General features: G+C 38.6%; 1 protein-coding gene across 1 annotated transcript in view; it reads right to left on the reverse strand.

Annotated features, from left to right (window-relative positions):
• Window positions 1–2,422: 2,422 nt before the first annotated feature.
• The window catches only part of LOC104917491 (reelin-like), a 94,548-nt gene continuing 80,018 nt past the window's right edge, over window positions 2,423–16,952 (reverse strand). The window contains exons 19-26 of the mRNA XM_010728792.2: window positions 15,579–15,716; window positions 14,787–14,973; window positions 10,354–10,559; window positions 8,987–9,158; window positions 8,406–8,606; window positions 5,596–5,831; window positions 3,626–3,783; window positions 2,423–2,694 (exon numbers count right to left, since the gene is read on the reverse strand). Of these exons, the coding sequence (XP_010727094.1) occupies window positions 2,438–2,694; window positions 3,626–3,783; window positions 5,596–5,831; window positions 8,406–8,606; window positions 8,987–9,158; window positions 10,354–10,559; window positions 14,787–14,973; window positions 15,579–15,716 (1,555 nt within the window). The 3' untranslated portion in view covers window positions 2,423–2,437. The remainder of the gene's footprint in view (window positions 2,695–3,625; window positions 3,784–5,595; window positions 5,832–8,405; window positions 8,607–8,986; window positions 9,159–10,353; window positions 10,560–14,786; window positions 14,974–15,578; window positions 15,717–16,952) is intronic.

Consider the following 16,952-nt stretch of genomic DNA (forward strand, 5'->3'; position numbering starts at 1 on the left):
TTTTTGCTATTCCATGCCTGATTTTATGACACAAGACCTTAAAAGGTCTGGGAAAACATTATTAACCCCAAAAATAAGCAGCTTAAAAATCTACTGGAGGAGTTTCAGCATTCCTATTCACAGTCTTCAATCCATGTATTTAATAGTATGTCACATTTTCCTCCTGTTTACTCAGTAACCAAGCCACTCCTAGCCAAAAAACCTACTCATAAATAAAATATAACTGTGCATGGGCTAAGATGACCCCTAATAATATAACCTAATTCTATGCAAGACATTACTGAATTCAAAAAAAAGAAAACCCAAAGGGAAAAACTTCACTCTAATCTCCTCTTTCAAGTGACATTAATTTCAGCTCCAGTAACAGAAAACATTTCTAGGCTGGAGTACGATTTTCTTTTAGGATATGGGTTTTTCAGTTTACTCCTCACACTCTCTCAAAATTAGTCTGCTCTAGCTTCTAGGAGAAATTATCCAGCTAATGTTAGAGACAGCCTCAAGCATTATAGTGGGTATTCACCTCTTCTAGGTGAAGATGTCTAAAGGTGTAAAGGCTGGATATCGATGTCTTATATGACCATCCCAGCTTCCCTTATAAAAGTAAGGAAAAATACGAAACAGTGGTCTTTGCTAGATGCTGTTTTAGGATTAACTGCATTGCTCTTTAGAAGTAGTTATTTATCTCTTTTGAGAATATAAGAAGCATGGGGTAATTGCAGTAATCTAGAATACCTATGTTCTGGATGACCTTCATGAGGTGGATCCTATTCTGGAGAACTTGTGCTCAAGAAAACTGAGAAAAAAATGACAAAATCATGTTTGTCCCATTCGTGTTTGAGATCATTTTTCTCTCTAGCAAACTGCTCACGGATGCATCTTCAAATTTTAATTGTTGGAGGAAATTAGCATATTCACTGTGATACTTATTAAAAGCATCAGTGTTGGTTTATTTTGCTAAAATGATCACTCTTAGCAGTAGAAAAGCTCACCCACTGAGCATGTGCTCAGAAGGGGGATCTTAGTTTCTTTTACCAGGAGGTGTCTCTCTGGTCATTTAGATCCTTGGGGCAGTTTTGAGACTCTAGCTGACCCTAGATGTGCTTATGCAAAATGAAAATGGACTGGAAATAGTCCCGAAAGAGCATCACTCAGTATTTTACTTTTGTTGGTGTTTCAAGTGGTTCAAACTCTATAAAAATGCAAATCTATAAATACAAATATCTGGCATTGAAAATGATTTCAAAGTAATCCAAAAGCTAAAGAAAATACTTTTCTTTATAAAAAAAATTTCTGCAGGAAAGAAGGAATAACCCCAAACCATCATTTGAACATAGACTTCTTGATAACATAGTTACTCCAAAATTACACTTTGCTGTACTGATACCATGAGATTTAAAAGGACAGTGGAACAGAAAATGTGTTTAGATCTTTCCAAAGTTTAAGCACAAACATATGCTTGTCAGAAGTGTATTTGTCAAACAATAAATTACTTTAACTATTAAGCAATTTTCGGTATATAAAAGAACCAAGTATTTGTCAGAGGAGAATCTGTCAATCAGGCAGGACGAAGAGGAAACGCAGCAGCTGCTGTGTAACACTGTGCTGGAGAGCAGCCAAGGATGTCCTGAGAGCCACAGCACCCATCCTGCCCTAAGAAGCTGCTGGGCTGAGCTGAAGAGGGGGAAGACTAATTTGTGGCCACTCTGCAGAATGTTTCCACAAATTAAATAACGCAACAAAATCAGTGCATCACTTGCTCTTGGAGCAGGATTTGACAGGAGACATATGTTTTATTAAACTAATGGATATAATTGTGGGGTGGGCAAGGTTTGAGATGCATGATCCCTCATGAGACTGGACAAAGAAGCAGCAAACTCTAGGATAAATAATGGTTAGAAATAATCGTCCTTAGTTTATCCTAATTACATGAATCAATTAGACAATTTGAGAGAGAGAGGATAATTACTACCAGTGGAGCAGAATTCAGTGATAGCACAGAGAGAGGTGAAAGCCTGTCAGCCTCTTGACTGCAGAGAAACAATTCATATTCCATTTTTTTTACACTTCTTACAAGTGGACTAATTCACAGTATCTGGCAAGTAAACAACACCTCATTTGCTGCACTACTGGCATGCTGCAATTCAATGCAGACAGTGGAAAGGGAATTTTTCTGTCCAGCTATTGGCAGGCTCTCAGTTTTTGTGCAGTCTCAAGACCACATATTCAGTTTGGTCATCTAGAACACAGTGCAAAGCCTTTATCCCACAAAGATCAACAGTTTGTGTTTCCTGTGCTGCTATTCTGTTTCTAACCTAAGTTTTCCCTCTCCAGAAAAGGAAGTACTAGACCAGAATGAGAAAAAACTAACTCATCAGTCTAAGATTTCTTGTATGGGTTGTGATTACCAGAAAAACATTCCACATCTTCTTGCCCATGCTTATAATAGCAGGGATATACAAGGAAGAGAGGCGGCACTGATGACTGACCTGATATTTGTGGTGTCCAGAGGAACAGTTCTCGCCTCCCTTTTGCCAGGTCCATTGAAGTACAGAGATTTTCCATCACTGAGCACACCACAGCCTGTTCCAACCTGACCTCCTGTTATCTTGTACCAGAGAGGGCTTAGCTTCCTCTCAAACCTGTCGAACATCTCACTGTGGTTAGGCACATTAGATACACAGGTTCCATGTGATGCTTAAAGAAAAAAAAATATGGAAGATGCTTTGTTGAAACTGTGCTGAAGAGAGCAAAAGTCAGACATAGAAAACTGGCAGACAGTTGTATTGCACCCACACAAGAGAAAGTACTGTGCTTTTTTTTGAGGAAATGCCAAGGAGATAGGATTGTACCTTTTCAAGCCCTCCATATTTTTTCTGTAATCAGAATAAATCCTCATCTTTTAAACAATAAGATGGCTTATTTCACTGGGTGAAAAACATATGCCTTATATAGATAAGCTATTTTATGTAAACAGAAAAATATGATTCTTTTAGTCCTTTATAAATAAATTGAACAGAAGAATGTTAGCTTATTGCTTTGTTGGTACAAAGGGTCGAAAAGAGTGCAGTATGCAACTGGTAGTGTCAATCTCTATCTGTTCTTTTTTAACCAAGAATGCGTTTTTTGTGTTTGTTGTTTTTTTTCCCCCCCTTTATTTTTGCAGCAGAAAAGCCCCAGAAACCACAAGTGAGCAGAATTTTTCGCAGAAAGGCCTGTCAGAACATATGTTCCTTCCTGGTCCTATGCCATCTGATGGCCAGGGGACTCAGTAACAGAAGCAATTCATTTGAAGATGGTCCAAAGGTTTTTAAACAGACTTTTTAGTTTAAAATATTTTATTTTGTTTTCTCTTCTATTGCTAGTCCCTTTCCATTCATACAGATGGCTATGTTCATGGACTGTGGTTGCCAGAAACATCACCGATGTCTCCTGTCCTCAGCTGCTCTATTTTATCTGTACTAGACTCCTGTGCTAAATTTTATTCAACAGAAAGAAAATATTCTTGCTGGCAGCCCATGAAATTTATGTCAACATGTATTTTTCCTGGAGAGGAAAAACACAGAGCTAGATTTTCAACATCAACACAGCCAGTGTTTACCATCGTCATATCTAAAAAACATCTTACCTGTGTAGCCCAAGTCACAAAAACAGACTCCCGAGACACAGTCCCCATGACCATTGCAGTAATTGGGGCAAGGCTCAGAAATGTAAACACCATCTAAACCAAAGGGAGGCACACTCTTGTGGGAGCTGCTCTCTTGGATCCAGCGGAATCGAGTCTTACTGCAAAGGAACAATAATGACACGGTATTACTATTCCCAGCTTTCAAACCTACTGCATACTTTCCGTGCTCTTTGTTTAAGAGAAAAAAGAGCTTTTTCCTAAATTGGCTATGTGCAAATAAGATGCAGGTGGATGCCTCGAAAATATTTCTGACATCCTATGGCTTCTGCGACTTCGCTTATGAACATTTTTTCCATATTTTTTTTTGATGTATTTTGACTTCCTCTATTTTTCTAGCCTATATCCACCAGTGTGACGCAAAGAACAGATAACATGGTTTTATCAGCAAGAGTGAAAGATTAGATGCGACTCTAAAGATGAGTTTTGGTACTCAGATCAACCAAAATTGCTAATTACATTTTAAAATCCCAGAAATACATTTCTTACAGTACTTACGAAAATTACTCAATAATGACAGTGATGCAGCTCATAGGATGTTACAATTTTGGTTTTAAAAAAACCATTGAATAAAGTAGATATAGGAAAAATCATACACCATCTACAAAAATGTCACACAAAAAATCCTAAAGAATATGTGGACAGAAACACAAAGATATAATGCTTGGATGGCAACATGAAATTCCTGAAAAACAGTGATCTAATTTTTAATCTCTGCAACTGAAGCTGCTCCAGAGACTTCAGCCTACACAAAGTTACTGCAGTTGGCCCACTGTACAGGGAATTTATTAAAGAAAAAATATTTTGATTTTTAATTCTAAGCTTTTAACTTCTAGTTGAATCATTTTATATGTGTTCCAGAGGGGGGAATTGGCTTAAAATTTGGTTCTCACTCCAAGGGATTAACCAAGATAATCCTTTCTGCTTTGTGTAATGTATAATATACCTATCACCTTTTTTTAAAACAAACAAACAAACAAACTTTTCACTGGGATTTGGTAGGTAAGATGATCAGTGTGCTAAGTGTTTTGTACCAACAGATAAAAAGGGATGCTCTCAAGATAACCATTATTTCCAAAATGAACCATAACTAATACAGTTTTCAGCATGCTGGGCACCTCATCATACTCCCAATACTTACATTTTTAATACATTACCATGAGCTTGTTATTCCTGATCACGTTACAAAACATAATGCCAAACAGATTGCTCCTATTGATTCTGTACTGCTTGTTTTGGGGAAATCAAATCAGCTGGTGTCAGATCTGTGCGATTTGGCACCTGCTTTTATTGGCTAATTACTGGAGAAAAGACAAACTTGTTATGGTACATGCTGCTATTTCAGCTCCTTGCAGCAAAGGTACCAGCTTCTCTGCTACACAATATGCTGCATCCTGAAACTCTGTTTTGGGACCCAGAGATAAGGAGATTGTGTCAGGAAGATGGACTGAAACCTTAGGGCATTATGTGAACTTCTGCCCAGAGAGAGAGATTAACAGGAGCCAGCAGTCTCAGGGTGGTGCAGACAGCAAATCAAACCTTCAAGGGCCTTTTTGCCCAGTATGGACTATAAAATTAATCCTGTTGAAAGGGCTTATTTGATTGAAGTGACTTATCACCGTTTTGCTTGTGCCTCTAACCTAACTGACATGGCTAAAGAAAGACAGCACTATGATGAAGAGATTGAAGTCAAATGAATATGTCGTAGTCTCCTGTAATTTAATTTTATATATGGTTCTGACAACTTTAAAATGGAAAGCTTCTCCCTGTTTTGGAGAGCACAGTATTTTTTTCCCAGACCTTCAGATTTTTAACACTGATTTTATTCACAGCTTGCAACTTTTTCCTAACATAGTCACAAAGAGCAGGCAGCTCATTCACCACTGGCACCACGGGCTTACAGTGTACAGTACCTGGCTGCAAGCGACCTTGGGATAACAATAGTGATCCTTGTCCAGTCCTCAAAATCCCCTGTGTGATACACAGTTGGCTCGCTCAGCTCGCGGGAGCTTCCCTCACATCCTTTGGTTCCTGGAGATGCAGGATAGCAGCCTTCCCTCACAAGTGACCAAAAGAGCCCAGCATCATGTGAGTACTGAAGCAGAACGGGAGCAGAGCTGCTGTACTGGTTAGTGCAGCCAATATTCAGCTGTAAAAAAAGCAGAGTATCAGATACAAGATGAAAAAAAACAATCCTGTGCTATTATTTGCAGTTATTGGCTGTGATTGGTTATTATTATAATTCAATATTATTGGTTTTTAATTCCTGTTATTATCTTTCACTTTTCAGTTTAGAATGCTTAGTTCTGAGCATTTCCTTTGCACCATGCTGGCAAACAATGACTGATGCTTAAAGTCTGAGTCCCACACATGCATGACGTTTATCTCTAAAAATTACCACTTCTCTTCATTTAACTTGATGGGTTCAGTAAAACACACTTTTTGAAGGTCCTTCTTCAAAGCAGGCTGCAAAGAACAAACTCTACACAAGCACCTGCGTGCCCAGGAAAATAGAGAAGAGCTGTGTCCCCTGAATTATAGAATCATAAAATCATTAAGGTTGGAAAGACGACTAAGACTACATAGTCCAGCCATGAACCCATCCCCAACATGCCCAGTAAGCCATGCCCCTCAGTTACACATCTCCACATGGTTCTCGAACACCTCCAGGCTGGTGACTCCAGCACCTTCCTGTGTAGCCTGCGCCAGCGCCTCGCCACTCTTTCTGAGAAGAAATTTTTCCTAATATCCAATCTGAATCTCCCCTGGCAAAAGTTAAAGCTATTACCTCTTATCCTATCACAAGTCACCTAGGAGAAGAGGACAATCCCCACCTCACTATAACCTCGTTTCAGGGAATTACAGAGACATAGCCCATTGCAGTGCACTCTGATGTGCCCAGAGGATCAGCCTGATGACTCCGAGGTATCCCTTGCCCCAGGGCTGCAACTCCTGACCACAACTGAGTCACTGGCTTTGCAAAATAATGTTTGAGAGCTGGCACTGCAATTCTGCTCCCAGTAAAGAGCAAAATTGGATGTAGCAGAAATATAAAAATGTGAAATGAGATCGTAACTAATACAAAAATCAATTTTTCATTTTACGTTTTCAGAAAAATATTAGTTTTGTTCCATTGCAGAACTTCTACTTGAGCTGCAGAACTAATGTATAACAAAATGATTCATATAAGCTGAAACATTTTTGACAAACTACTGTCTTTGAGTTTATCAATGCAAAATTATGCTAGGCATCTATTTAAAATGGAAATTTCACAAACTGAAGAAACATTTAACCATATGCTTAAAATTAAGGCATGCAAATAGGACTACACATTTCTGTGCTTTCCAAAAAAGAGAGGAGTATAAATTAAGGCCTTAAATAATGGAAGAACTCCCTGTTTTCTGAAACACATTGTTGATGTTTTGTATATTTACATTACGTTGCCAAGGGTTTCAGTGATGGAAGGTGCATGAAATCTTTTCAAGCACTGCTTTTGTAAACTAAACAATTTTTGAACTGTTGTTGATCATAAAACCTGGAGAATGAAGACTTAGTCACTGAAGTGACACATCCAGGCTGGATGTGGCTCTGGGCAGCCTGATCTAGTGGTTGGCGACACTGCCTGTGGCAGGGGGTTGAAACTAGATGTTCTTTGAGGTTCTTTTCAACCCAGGCCATTCTATGATTCTATGATAAGTAATAGGAAATGGTCAAGAAGCAAATAACATATTTTCCAAGCTAAATAGTATTTATATATGGCATTTCGGGTTTTAGATGAGTTTAAGGTATAAAACTATGAACAACATACTCATCCAGAAATTGTATTGCAGTCTCTCAGTCTGTATAGCATTTCATTAGCATAACTTTTAGATGAAATGTGATTTTTTTTAATAAATCCTATTACTTCTAACTAACTTCCCTATTTACAGAAGTGTGGGAATTATATTTGAAAAGCTGCCTGTAAACATCAGATCTCTTTAATAATTCTACTTGTAAATTATTCAGTGTCTGTATCTGCCAATTATGTAAAGACCATGTATTTGTGGTGAGCTCATTAAAATTGCATTTTAACCAACCTCCAGAATTCACCAATGGGATTTCACTATAAACTCAATAAAATTTTGATTAGAGTTTGGAAACAAGAGCTTGTGAAAGCAAATACACTTTATTTGGAGCCCATATTCTGATGGACTTTCAGACCACTAAAGTTCTTGTAAGCTCTATAAATAAGAATGCTAATTGGAGCCTACATTCCTTAACAAAATAAAAAATTAGTTGAATAAAACCACACTGAAGTACAGAGAAGCTTGTAAATCTTTAAATACTTTAATATAAAAAAATGTACGCAAATCACATTGGAGCTTTTGTAGTCATGGAGCCCCAGATGAGACAAAGCTTTTTTCCCTTGCAAGGCACTTCCTACCATTTCCAAGTGCTGACTCAAATATACTGACAGTCACTTCAACCTGCTTGTGAAACTTGTTAAAGAACAATAAGCCTTCAAAGTTTCTCCAGAGGGGGAAAAAGCTCTCCTGCACCAAGGTTTTGGCAGAATCATATTTTATACTGTATGAATTCATAGCTGTGTTCCACACATCTTTCAAGACAGCATTATAATGTATTACCTTGTTTTTTATGGTGACCCAATGGCATCTTGCAAGTATCGAAAAAACGAGTTTCACTGATACACTGTGATCTGGAGGAGCTTATATATTAAGAATACCTTGAACTGAAGGACATATCCAGGCTTCAGTGTTAAATCTCTAGTCACTGCAAATCGGTCTCCGTCTGATTTACCAAAGAGCATGGCAGAGGGGGTGGCAGAGCAGAAACTTTCATTTTTGGTCATGCCTTCATTGGCCAGTATTAACCACACACTCAGCTGGTTCATAGGGTAATCGAATGCTGGCTTTTCATAAAAGTTCTGTTAGAAATGAAGAGAAAAGCAACACAAAGAAGTACTACCTCCTTGCAGCGTGATTTCAGAAGTTTTCCAAAATTATCAGTTTTCCAATTTTGCCATTTACATGTTCTGTAATTACCTCAAAACTGTAACTTTCAAAATTTGCTTCAACTTTTGAAGGGACACATACATTCTCTATTGTAAAAGTTAGGAGTTCTACAGTGATATGATAAGAGCCAAGTTCGTGCCATGTAGAGAGAGACACAGCTGCAAATATTACAAATATTTCTTTAAGTATAACCTGATATTCTCAAAGAAAATCAAATTCAAAGAAATTTCTACCAACAGAGAAGATGACTGTCAATTCACATTGATGCTCACAGGCTGTTCTTGCTAATTACCTGTGGTAATGTGGGATTAACAACAGGAATTATGTGCTTCTGCTTCTCTGACAAAATGATGATGTCATCGATAGCCCACTGATCGTACCCTTCTCCTGAAAACACAGGCTGCCACCACCGAAACCTGGTGCAAGGAGTCTTGGCTGCAGCTGGCAGCTCCAGATAGACAAACCTGAGAAAAGAAATTCAGTAGAATGCTAAGGAAACATCATAGAAAAATGGGAGAAATACCGCTGAATGTGAAAAAGAAGCAGGAAAGCCATTTCTTTTCCTAAGAAACTGTTAAGTATGATGGACCTTGCTTTCCCAGAACATCTGCCTGTCAATGGGAAGTAGTGAATGAATTCCTTATATCGCCTTGCTTGTGCATATAGCTTTTACTTCACCTTTTGAACTATTTTTTTTTTATCTCAACTCATGAGTTTTCTCACTTTTACCTTTCTGGTTCTCTCCCCCATCCCACTTAGGGAAAGCCAGACTATGCGGTGCTGAGCTGCCTACTGTTATAAAACCACAACTATCAGTTACCTGTTCAGTATTATTTCACACAACTTAAATATATGCATTTATGTGTATATTCCTTCCTGTATTCTTTCTTAACATCATGCTACTTTGTATCATTAGACTTCCTAGATCTTGCCTCTTCAGCAGATAGAAGTGAAAAAATCATTTGGGGCCATGTAGAATCTTTTTCAGAGGGTTCCTAGTTTTATGTGTCAGAAAGTAACTTGAAAATAAGATTTGGAGCAGCAGTATAAATAATAGACATACACAGCAACATACTCTGTAAGGACCACTGCCCTTGTTTACTCCAGGGAGGTAAATACTTTGCCAAAAACTAATGCACTGGATAGCCAGGCAATGGAGATTCCAGGGCATAGCTGGGGATATCCTTATTTGTTGGAAGCTTCCTGTAATTTCATCAAAGTAGAGGCAAAGTAAATAGTTTTATACTTTCAAATGCTGAGATTACTTTTAGAAAAAGAGTTTTCCAAGTTTACAACAGTCCTTCTGAAACCATAGTGTATTGAAGGCAAAATGAGGAGCTTGGAGGATAAAATTATTCACATGTTTATATACTGCAAGAAATCAGCTATAGCAATAGAAATCATGTTACTAGCTATACAGACAATTGCAATTTCATTTGGCATTGGTAAGCTATCTTCAGGTTTTCTATCTTTAATAAGATTTTTCCTTCATAATGACAAGGGTTTACTGTGGCAGCCTGAAAGGGTTTCCACATAAGGACAGCTTTTAAACACTATAGCATGAAATGATTCTTCATGTTTACACAGACTAAGAAACAGTTTTCTTAAAGAGATGAGGCAGTATGAACATAACTGATTTAATTTAGGCAAAAATTTTACCTGGGTTTGCTGAAATCAGAGAAATACATTTCCGCTAGCAGCTGCCAGTTGATACCACCATTATTGCTGTACTGCAGCAGCACACCTTCTTCTCTGCTGTCTGGTCTATTGCATGAAGAACTTTCTCCTCCAATCTGGATGTAAAACTGAACAAAATCCACCCAGGTAGTGTCCAAATCCCAGCTTACCAGCTGTCTTTTTCCAGCCTACAATTGAATGAAAAGAGGTGTAAAAAATAATATTAAATATGACACCTTCACACCAAATTGACATATTTTAAAGTCAAGCACAGATGAATATTATACAGGAACACAGAAGACACTGAAGTCTGTGTTAACATGACTTTTCTTGTTCCTAGAGCTACGGTTTTCCTTGGCCATCCTTTAGGGCTTAATCTCTCAGGTGCATTCCAACAAGCCTTTTTACTATTACAGATGCAGCATTTCAACACACAACTTTCAAACACAATTTTAACACAACATTTTCATTGCTCCGTTTCCCCCTTACTCCTTGATGGTACCAAATGCCTTCAGGAGACATAAAGTATAAAGCAATAAAAAGGCATTTCTGACCACATTTTTTTTACTGGGACACCTGGAATTATACCATCACTAATGCCTACTGTGTTTCAGGGAAGGGAAGTACAGCTGATGCATCAGATGCCTGACCATCATTTATTTTTTGTCTTGCATTTGCCTAGCAATCAAACTCAGTTATGATCAGATCCTTGTGTATTATAATATCTTCATACATCTTAGGCTCTGATTAACCTGGTCTTGTCTCATCAAGACCCTTACAACATCCAAAAGCATACACTTTTCTCTGTTTCACGTAAGCACTTTATCTCCACTCTCCCTTTGGTCCACTCTGCTGGCACAGATGGGTGACTTCACTTTCTATTCAGTCTTTTAGTATTAGTGGCATTCAAGGTCCTTTGTTTTGTGATTGTCTCTGTGGCATTTGTTTCTCTGGTTGCTAATCCAGTGCTATTCGCATGAAGAATGGCCTTCCCACATGTTGTCAGCCCATTCGACAGTTTTCCTTCCAGTTACCTCTACAAAAGCAGTGCATGGAAGATTTGCAGCAGTGTAGTTCATCTTCTAAACAATAACAAGGGAGGGGCATTTTCTTTTCATGCCTCACATGGGTAGGATTTTTCATTCACAAAGCAACGTTTTTCTAGTATTACCCTGGTCTTTCATCTAAAACCTACGGATTTAGTTCCAGTTTTATGTGAGCAGAGAGAAAAAATAGGCTCATTAAATTTAGTGAATAGCATTTCCAAGGATGTTTTTGAGTACTAGCAGGAAACAGTGCTTGGGCATCTGTAGTGTGGCTCATGTGGTCACTCTGTACTTACTGACAAAAGAAGATAGAGGATATTCATCTAAAAGATGCTCTCAGGTGCAAAAATCTTTTACCGTAATTGCAGTTCTCCCTTTCCCCTTGTACTCCCAGCTCGAGACTGATCTTGTGGGCTCCACAACAGGCACGTACAATGCTGCCCACGGTGAGACAGGACAGAGGACAAGCGCAGTTTCTTTCCAGTTCCCCACGTACACCCTGCCTGTCACAGCCCTGCCCCAGTCCAGCCCCAGTTGTGCCTCCACAAACCACGGTGTGCAGCTGGAGAGGAGCTACAGGGATCGTCTTTCTGCATTCATCAAAACTAGCTGCAATCTGGCATTAACAGTGAAAACATCCTCTCAGAATGGAGCAGACTTGACAAGACACCAGCTGGTTTGAATTGCCAAAAAATCATAGAATAGTTTAAGATGTAACGGACCTTTAAAGGCCACCTAGCTCATCCCCTGTGCAGTGATGAGAGACACCTACAGATAGATCAGGGTGCTCAGTGCTCCATCCAGCCAGACCTCGAATACCTCCAAGGACAGGGCATCCACCACTACTTCTCTGGGCCACCTGTTCCAGTGCCTCACCAGCCTGAGTGTAAAAACTTTTTCTTTATATCCAGTCTAAATCTCCCTTCTTTTAGTTTGAAGCCACTTCCCCTTGTCCTATCACAACAGACCCTGCTAAAATGTCCTCTCCATCTTCAAGCACAAAAAAGCATTAAAAAGATAAAATTGGACTAAACTGCAAAAATGATGCTTCTGTTTAAAGCAATATCTATGTTTTTCCCAGTCTCGTAAATCCATGATCCTCCTACAAATTTCAAGTCTGAAATAAACAAATAGCACTGATCTACCTAGTCATAAGTAATAAGATTTACGAGCTGAGAATTAAAAAACAATCTATATTTCTTATAAGATGATAGATGAATTTAAATTATATTCCACTTATTAACTATTTCCCATTCCTACTCAGTTTAGGGTAAACTCAGAACAAAGATACATTAATTGCTTTTTTTCACAGAATATTTTTTTTTGCTGGTGTTACAGCCATAGTTCATTTACAGACTCTACCAAATAGGCCACATCACGCTGGCAGACTAATTTCTGGAAAACGTGCTGAAGATACAGCCATATGGATTGAGTCTTGAATACTGTCTACATTTTTTTTTGTTGTTTGTTTGTTCATTTCCAGCTGAATAAAGCCATCTTGCATGGTGCCATGATTGTGAGATGGGCACAGCCTTGGATGCAGTCCCAAGCTTCCCTGTGCAGGCCAACATGGCTACTACTGGCCCAAGGCACTGCAACACGACACTGATAATGTTTTGGTAGTTTGCTTTCACAACTTTTTTGTTTTCAGTGACCCACAGGAATTCAAAATTGTTTTAACCAAATCAACCTTTTCCAAAAAGTTCCAACACTGTTGCTGTCCCATGGGCAAATACGTCCCATCTGAGAGCCAGAGATTTGGCTGTATTGTGAGGATGTTTTTCAGATCTACATCATCCCTCCTCCAAATTGGCACTGACTGCTAAAGAGCCATCTACAAAACCAGGTTAACTGAGAAAGGGCATGAGTTACTTAAAACCTCACAGAAATTGCAGGGGCTAATTGCTAACATACCTATAATTGATTACAGTTAATTGTGAAACAAAAGATAGAGAGTTGGCAGAACAAAGGCAACATTAATTCTGATAGCAGTGATTGACTATGGCAGCAAACATTAGACACTGAAATAAAAAGTGGCTAGCTGAGGAACTGGAAAGAAACAGAACATGTGAATATGAGCTCCCAAAACAATATAGAACTATCGGGCAGCTATGAAAATAATTTTTGTAATGTTTATCACCATGGCCACTAGACACCTTGAAAAGGACCTGAACAGAAATTAAATAAGCCACCTTCAGCTGATGGCACACAGAGTGCTACTACTCAAGAAATGAATGATAACCTAATCCTTAGACATCAATAGAAAGAAGCCAAGAATTTCTAAATGAGATTTTCACTCCTCCTTAGCAGAAATCAGAAGAAAGATCATAGCAGGTTAATTATAATTTAGCAAACTTCTTTGAGAAACCTGGCATAAGGAACTGAGCCAGAAGGAGAAACATTTAATAGATAAGACAATTATATTAAAAAATCCAATTATCACAATTAGCTAGTTAGACTGATCGGTTGATTATGAATTTTTCAGCACAGAGCTGCATTTTCAAGGGAGGGGGATGTGAGACTATGTAGGAGTGCTGAAAATTATTTGATGAGTTAGATATTTGTAATGAGGTTAACAACACGTGATTACACAGCTTTGCACACTGGGTTATTCTACTGGGACGAATCCAGTTCTCACGACAGCAGTGACAGTTTGATCAAACCCTTAAAAGAGAAGCTGTACTTATACTCTTCCTTTCAATTAAGAACAACAAAAAAAATCCATTCCAACAGAATTAGACCTGAGGAGCAACAATGGAAAACAAATCTGTGATTATAACCCATAATCTTACATCTGATCACAAAGATCTCTTTTTATGTTACAATTGCTATCAATTTGCAGAAATCTTTTTCTTGCTGTATTATTTTTTTCTGTAACACATCCAAGTCATACAAGAGAGTTCTCCTGCAGGCTAACCAGGCACTTTCTAAATGCTAGAGGGGTTGCTTTTTCACTATTTTTGGTTCTTTGTTCTCAAAGTGACTCCTGAAAGCTAACCATTCTTGATGCCTCATCCAGAACATGACAGAAAAAATGAAAGTTGAGTTTGCTGAGAAAGAACTGTATCTTAAAACAGAACGTGCATAATATTAATAATAATATTAATTTGTGAACTTCTCAGCATGCTGACAGTTTGCTTTACCATTACATTTGGTGTTTCTTGGATATCCAATGTCACTCTCCATTTCTTTGGATTGCTTTGTTTTTTACCTGCAGAGCACAGCTGTGCTATTTAATGCACTTTTCATTCTGCACTTTGCTATGCCTCAGTGCTTTCTGCTACCTTCCTTTTCCTTATAACCCCATCCTGTTCCATTAAAACTGACATTACCACATGCCTTTCTCAGTCTCCTGTCCCTTATTGATACCTTGTTGAAGTATAGTGAAGAGCCAGATGAGATGACCCCACAGCCTTCTTCAGGCTTTACAATCTCTCCTCCAATAACTTCTTGCCACTCTGTCTTCAGGACATCTGGGTTTTCAAAATCAGACATGACAGTTGAAGGAAGGGGATTTTCAGGCTGACACTCTGTACCCCGAAACCCTGAGTCACACCTGGAAGAAAGCATAAGCATAACAAGCTTTTAAAGATCTTATCTGATACAATAATTAAGACCTTTTAAAATTGCATGTGAAAAAGTTATTCAGGAATTGGAATTTTGGATGCTAGAAACAAGCTTGGATACCTGGATAACTGGAAATAAGCTATATTTTACTTTAAAAAATAATGCAGTGTCCAGAAAGTTTAAAGCTGGCAGGCAGCACTCTGCCTTCGGTATTCCAGTAACTCTGAGAGTCTGCAAAGCAGCTCTGAGCTGGATCTTCTGGATCTTTATTTCTTTCTGCCCCAGTGAAACAGCTCCAGCCCTGTGCTAGAGCGTCCTGAGCAAAGAGTCACCAGGACATCTGCAGCAGGGCATCCCCATGACATTGAGAATCCTTTCACTGCCTGCATCTCCCAAGGCTATGGGCTCTTGGGTGTGGAACAACCAGCTTTTAATGACGCTTTAATGGCTTAGCCCTCATAGTGTGTGTGTTTTGTTTTTATAATCTGAAAAGAAGAAAACAACAAACTAACAAAAAAACACAAAATGACAGAGTAACGGAATACTTAAGTACCAAGATAGCAGTAACCTCTCAAATAGGCAAATGCTCTCTACCTGCAAACGCCATGGTCGCACCAGCCATGTCCACTGCACATGTTGGGACACTGCTGTCCAATGTAGATGTTGTCTAAGGCCCATTCATCCGGTGCTGTGTAGTAACACTGACTCCAGCGGAAACGTGTGGCACTGGACCTTAAAAAGCAATAACAGTGCTTTAATGTGGATGCTTTACAGTATTGCAGGCAAAAAATACAACTATAAAAAGTCAAATTGGTATTGCAGTCATTGCTCAGACTGTAAAAACTAATACAACCAAAGACAGAGTCTTACAAGTGAGCTTTCTATATGATGGTGCTTACTGCACAGGGTTACATAAAAGACTTGGCTGTTAATAATGACGTTTTTGTGGAAGACTACAGAGATTCTACAGAAACTTTATGCTTAATGGCCACATTAATTTAAGACAAATCTATCAATGAATATTATCAGATTTTTATTAAGTGCCATCCTGTGAGGGTGTAAGGTTGCAAAACAAGAAAGTTGGATCAAGAGTGTGACCTTAATTTTTATATTTTTGGATGGTTAATATGGTATAATGCACGCAAAAAGGTTTCATATGATATTTATTCAAAAAATAATCTTTGAAATTAAACTTCTTGCAACTAAGCATTTCTCTTCTTTGAATAGTGGCTATTTCCATTCAAAAAGTTGACAGTTTTTGATAGGATACAGACAATGATACTAAACTGGATTATGCTAGTGACATTATGGTGACATTACATCATCAGTTTTTGAAAAAGACTGTCACCACCAAGCCTTCTCAAGCTCTACTGCCAACTGGTACAATGTGACACCAACCAGCTGGTGGGATGGATGCAATCTTGTCCACGCTCATACAGAAGTGGCTGGGAGTGTGAGAAAAGATATTGCATATGAAGCGAAACAAAAATGGGAAATTGTTGTGATGGAGTACAAGGAGCTGTGCTGGTTGCATGGTAGATCTGGGGAAAGAAAGGGATGGCTGAGGCAATGTGGGAAATGAAGCTTTCTTATAGTGCTATAGAGTCGATAGATAGGGAAAGCAAAGCTGAACAGCAGCAAAAAAAAATTCAGACGCTACCCAGAGCTTTGTCTGGCCAAAGGTTGACAGGGCAGGTAAAGGAGGAGCAGCAGGAAATTTCTACAAGAAGTAGGAGATTTTTTCCAAGCAAGTTTCTGAGCCACATGACTATGATATGATGGCATGAGATATAATGCTCTTATTCTAAATTAAGAAAAAAACCCTTCCTCACTTTCTGGAAATCATATAGATTAAGATGCTAAGATGAACATAATAAACGTGGCTGAGTCACCTGCTCATATGCTTGGAAGAGGAAGAATGAATATGGGAGGCTTGGGTAGCTAAAATGGACAGTATGGCATAGCAGT

This window comes from Meleagris gallopavo, chromosome 1 (assembly GCF_000146605.3).
Source record: "Meleagris gallopavo isolate NT-WF06-2002-E0010 breed Aviagen turkey brand Nicholas breeding stock chromosome 1, Turkey_5.1, whole genome shotgun sequence".
Taxonomy (NCBI): Eukaryota; Metazoa; Chordata; class Aves; order Galliformes; family Phasianidae; genus Meleagris; species Meleagris gallopavo.